This window comes from Leptomonas pyrrhocoris (assembly GCF_001293395.1).
Source record: "Leptomonas pyrrhocoris isolate H10 chromosome Unknown, whole genome shotgun sequence".
NCBI lineage: Eukaryota > Euglenozoa > Kinetoplastea > Trypanosomatida > Trypanosomatidae > Leptomonas > Leptomonas pyrrhocoris.
This window is the reverse complement of record NW_015438371.1, coordinates 450,547-455,556: the sequence shown is the minus strand read 5'-3', so window position 1 is coordinate 455,556 and position 5,010 is coordinate 450,547. Positions and strand designations below refer to the sequence as shown.

The following is a 5,010-nucleotide window of genomic DNA, read 5'->3' as shown; positions in this document are numbered from 1 at the left end:
CAACGGCGACAGCGCGCTCCACGACGCGGGCAGGGTGCCTGTCAGGTGGTTCCTGCTCACAATTACAGTCAACACTTTCAGCCTACTCCACTGCTCCGGAAGGGTGCCCGTCAGGTTGTTACGGGACATGCGTATCTGGGCTAGCCCCGTCATTTCGCTCCACTCCGCCGGCAGGGTGCCTTCCAAGTTGTTACCGATCAGCTGGAAATTTTGCATCTTCGTCAGTTTTCCCCAAGTCGACGGCAGCGTCCCGATCAAATTAGAGCGGTGGCTATTCATCAAGAAACGCTCCACGGTCACCTTACTGCCGTCGAGGTCTTCGGGGAGCTCCGGCAGGCTCGCCGGTCGCTTCAGACTCCAAGAATCCAGTAGCACCCCTTTCACAACGTCGTCTTCGCATGCCAAGAAGTCCCAATCGGTGCAGTAGTTGTCACCTGTTATGTGCTCCCTCAGCTCTGGTATCCCCGCCACGAGGGCCTGCAAGAACTTCGCCGTTTCGGGCTCCACCGCGGATGGAACCGACGTATTGCTGTCCGCGGCAGCCGCCACGTGCGAGCCGAGAACACAGCACACGAGAAGGGCACCGATGGCGAGTGCCTTCCACGGCTGCGGAGTAGAGGAGAAACGGCTCATGCTGCTGTCCGGTTGGCCTGCTCGGTGAACAGAAACGGAGACAGGAAAATAATGTTTAGAGTGACGTGGAAATAACCGGGGAAAAAAATAGCGAAGCGCAGCGCACAGGAGGCGGAAGAGACCTCTTTCGACGGCCTTGAACCCACGGACTCGGTAGACACCGCGGGAACTTGACGCTGCGGAATAGCGCTGATTGTGCGAATGGGGTCTCAGCGAGAAAGAGGAAGGAGGGCTCAAATGGCGTGCGCGTTGGCGGGACAAGGGAAAAATAATAGTGGTATTTCAGCACCTACGAAAAAAGCGCGCGATTAGAGAAGGGTTAGCGTTGACTTCTGAGCAGCCGCCAAATGGTGAAGGAGGCCAGAGTGGCAGCCGTTGGCGTGTTTTAGAGCCATCGACAAGAAATGCAGCGTGATGGGAGAAGGTCGTTGACAGCGGTGTGAAAGGGATTTCATCGAGGAGCGCAGGGCAGCAACGCTTATGCGTAATGGGCACGCACTCGTCAAGCATGTGAGGGCACAATTCATACGTACGACGGAGAGAAACCAGCGGCACCCTATAGAAAAGCACAGTTCGCTTTCAACGTGGCACACCGCAGAATCCGAGACAGTTCAGTCCTTCATCTTTGCCGTTATGCGCACACGGCTCAGTGGACGCCCTTAAGCAAGTTTAACGCCCCGCAAGCAACAAAAGGGAAACACACCTGGGCAGAGCAAACAGTTGGCGTTGAAAGAAGTACGGCTTTCACCTCAGCGCATCTCGCACAACATCCTCGTCCAGGGACGAGAGAAAAAAGCAGAAGTAAAAACGAAGATGGACAGCGCTGCAGAACACACAACGGAAACGCATTTCGGGCAAGACGGTCTCCGTTGCTGTCGCCGCCATCCTTTGCTCTGCAACCGGAGAAGCGGGCCACCCTAGAACGGCTAGCCCGTTGGTAGTGGAAACGGGCTCTTAAAACGCCGCAGAGGCGCAGATGAAGCGACGAGGTCACCGGAAAGTTGGGATCTCGCAGTGCCCTCGTCGTGCCAGGGGAAAGGCACACGGAGACGCGGCCGAGTCAGCCCAGTGGCCTTCCGCAGAGGACGAGGTGCACGCAGCTGCCGGGCCACGGCTGCCAGCGGCCACCGCAGCATCCGCAACACCCGCAAAGGCCAGCTTCCAATCCCACTCGCGGGGGACGCACCCGCACAGTCGCTCAGCGGAGACATCCGCCACAAACGGCACCACCGACGTCTGCCGGAAGCTCCGGTGAGGCGGCGCTCTCGCTGCGAATGGGGCACTCGGCTCAGTGGGCCTCCACCCCACTCTCCCCGCACCGCGCTCCCATCCGCGCGCAGTAGCTGCCGCCGACGCAGCCGGACTCAAGATCCGGCACCGCAGTGGCAAGACGGCGCCGAAAACGGGGTGCACATGCCTGCTCGGGACGTGCGACAAGCGTGCCATACCCTTGCCGCAAGTGGAGTCCAGTACACGTGGAGAGGGGGGAAAGGCGCCTTCGAGCGGCAACAGGAAAGGAAAAGAAGCACAAAGTGGCGGCAAAGCGCGCACTGTGGCGGTGCTGCGGAATGACAACGCACTTGAAGGCAAAACACTTGCGGGCCGTGAAAATGGAAAGCTCAGAGACAGAAGGCGAGGCGGAGCGGCGTGGGGCAGACGTATACGCCGCACAGCGGTTTTCGGCGAGGCAGATCCACAAGTTTTCCGGAGTGCGTGAAGCCGTGCATGGGCTCAAAGAGCCTCCGCTTTCTGACGAGGCTGCGCACTCGTGCAGCGCGCAAGCGTTCACACGCAGCAGAGGCGAGGGGGAGAGGGGCGAGAGAACACCAAACAGACGAGGAAAAGAGGGAGGGGCGAGTACAGAGAGAGATGGCAGGTGGTGGCTGCACCAAATAAAAATGCAGCGATCGCGCAGCAGCGTCCACGGACAAGGAGCTGCAAAGCGCTTCTCTTCGGGGTCAAACACGTGCGCTGGCGTGCACGCAGGAAAACAATAGCAGCCGCCCACAGCGGCGGCGGGGGAGAAAGGGCCACCCCATCCGCTCCTCAGCGGTGCTTTTCAGTGCAGAGACCGGAGTCAGGAACCTTCGTTTCACGTACCGCCGTTTTCGCACGCAGCAGGCACACACATCAGCAGTGGTGCACCGCCGGGGCCGTCGTTCGCTATGCGATGTCGAAATGAGGATTTCTACCGAAGGATGAAGTGAATTGGAAAGACACATTCACGCATGAATAAAAAGCTTGAAGCGTAGAAAGAAAGACATGATAATAAAAGGAGAAGTAAGGCTCAGTATTGAAACACACGCGAAACAAAGATGAAGCACAGCTGCGGCAGTTGAGGCGTGTGCGGCGCAGCAACGGCAGAAGCAAAAGCAAATGGGCTGCGTTACTAGCAGACACTCTACGCAGCACGGCACGCAGTCTGCCCGCCGTAGCTCCTCTTCGGCACACCGATTTCAATGAGCGGTGGACTTGGAGTCACAGGTCAGCACGGGAAAAAAGAAAGAGAGAAAAAAACAGACTGTTGCACACTTTACTCGGTTAAACTGAAAAACAGCGGGGGTGAGACAGCCATCCTCTGCTGCTGTCGCCACAGCACCGGAGATGCGCACCCCAAAAACGGTTCAGCTTTGGAAATTATGACTGGTTCAGAAAGTAAATATATCAAAATAACAATGAAGAACGCGAATGAGAGGAAAAAGAGTTGGAGGTGGCGAGTCGGCGTGCGCTGCTGCGGGGGGTAATGTGCGACAGCTGCGGGAATAATCTGCTGCAGCGGCGCGCACACCGGCAGATCCGCGCCTCTATTTGAGCAGCTGCCGGGCAGCGCGACGGAGCACACACGTTTGCACATTGCCAGGAGAAACAGCGAGCAGAGCGAGAGAGGAACAGACACCGCAGCGCAGGGTCCTGTGCAGCAGTCTACAATAAACACCCACAATGGCATCTCACAATGGCAATGCAAGGACTGCACGAGATACCCTGGCGTGGGCACGTGCACCGCAAAAAAACATAGTGCAGCAGCGCACAACAACATCCACCAAGATAAGAAAAATGATGAGAAAATAAGAGAATCACGAAGACACACGAGCTCACCAGCTTTAGCATTAGAGAAGGTTGCACATAAGTAGATACATACATCTATATATATTATATATATATATGTCAGATGAAAGAGCTACTTGATACAACGGCTCGCGTTCTGTGCCGCCCTCTGTTGCGCGATGGTATCGGTGGACACCAACGCAGCCGTTGTCGGGTACAGCCGCGGAACAAGAATGATTGCCTGTCCCTCCGCATTTGCGTCACGCAGCACTCAGCAACGAAAACGCGCTCGCGTCCGCATCCCGCTTCACAGCAGCAATCCGTGCACCACACCACTCCCGCACGGCACACGCCAAAGACCAGCAACGGACGCACACATCCATCCCGTGAGCGCCTCGGTAGCGGGGAAACCACGCAAAAGAGCAAGGAGGCAAAGCACTCTCCCACGCGCACATGCACGCACGCGTCACTCGAAACACAAGAGAGAAATCACAGGGAACGTAGAAAATAAGAAAGCCAATTGATGGCGGTGGCGGCGTGCGGGCGTGCAGGGGGGCTTTGGCACCGCTCGCAGCAGTCGCGCTCATTCAAAAGCAGCACCCGGCCTTTCCAAGAGTGCAGCAGTGGTAGCGCTTGAAGAACTGCCTGCTGTCGGGCGCGGCTCACACCACGCACGGCACCCCCACAACGAAGAGCTAGCACTGTGTGTGCGGACCACATCCCTTCGCTTGAAAAAGAAACAAAAGAAAAAGAGGGGGAGAAGGGGAGAGGAGGAAAACAGCAAAAGATCAAAAGAAGGAAAGAACAAGGAACGGCAAAAGAAATGCTCACGGCTGCGAGCGGTGGGCAGCTGGAATCTACCACGTTCCACTGCACCACGGAGCACCCGTCACGTGCACAGCCTTTTAAAACGGCATACTGTGCGGCACACCTTCACTGAGCTGCCTCCTCCACGAACACAGACTGTCTGTCCTGTTGGGAAAGCGCTGTGTCGTGCCTTCCGCGTGCGAGGCCACCAGCGTGCCACTGCGCCGTCCTCTTCGCGGGGGAAAGAAAATAATTAGACCGACGCGGAACACACCCACAGCGCAGCGGCGAGAAGCAGCGCAGCCCACAGGTGACCGCCCGCCGTCAGCGACACGCGAACAGCACCGTCCCCCTGCACACACTGGAAGTTGGTCGTCAATTCGTAGCTTCGCGCGCATTCACCACAGCTCGTAGTGCTGCCCGCCTGGCACCGGACGCAATACAACACCTCACACCCCGCCTCGTTGGAGTTGCTGCCGTTGCCGCTCTTTGCCGCACTGCTGTGGGCCCTGCTGCTGCTGGAGA

The 5,010-nt window shown here is 57.6% G+C and overlaps 3 protein-coding genes across 4 annotated transcripts; all 3 read right to left on the bottom strand.

Moving 5' to 3' along the window:
- Window positions 1-967, bottom strand: ABB37_06742 (surface membrane protein gp46-like protein; the record flags this gene model as incomplete). The annotated part of the gene is made up of 1 exon (XM_015805121.1): window positions 1-967. A coding segment is annotated over exon 1 (633 nt), but the record flags the coding sequence as incomplete, so codon positions are not given.
- A 656-nt stretch (window positions 968-1,623) lies between these two features.
- On the bottom strand, window positions 1,624-2,400 carry ABB37_06741 (hypothetical protein; the record flags this gene model as incomplete). 2 transcript variants are annotated; one of them, XM_015805119.1, is made up of 1 exon in its annotated part: window positions 1,624-2,400. In XM_015805119.1, the coding sequence occupies exon 1, from the start codon at window positions 2,077-2,079 to the stop codon at window positions 1,624-1,626; it is 456 nt and encodes a 151-aa protein (XP_015656412.1). In that variant the 5' UTR covers window positions 2,080-2,400. The 2 variants fall into 2 exon arrangements, with proteins under 2 accessions (XP_015656412.1, XP_015656413.1); XM_015805120.1 differs by having other exon boundaries at window positions 1,624-2,393.
- Window positions 2,401-3,166: 766 nt separating this feature from the next.
- Window positions 3,167-3,671, bottom strand: ABB37_06740 (hypothetical protein; the record flags this gene model as incomplete). The annotated part of the gene is made up of 1 exon (XM_015805118.1): window positions 3,167-3,671. The coding sequence occupies exon 1, from the start codon at window positions 3,578-3,580 to the stop codon at window positions 3,167-3,169; it is 414 nt and encodes a 137-aa protein (XP_015656411.1). The 5' UTR covers window positions 3,581-3,671.
- Window positions 3,672-5,010: the final 1,339 nt, after the last annotated feature.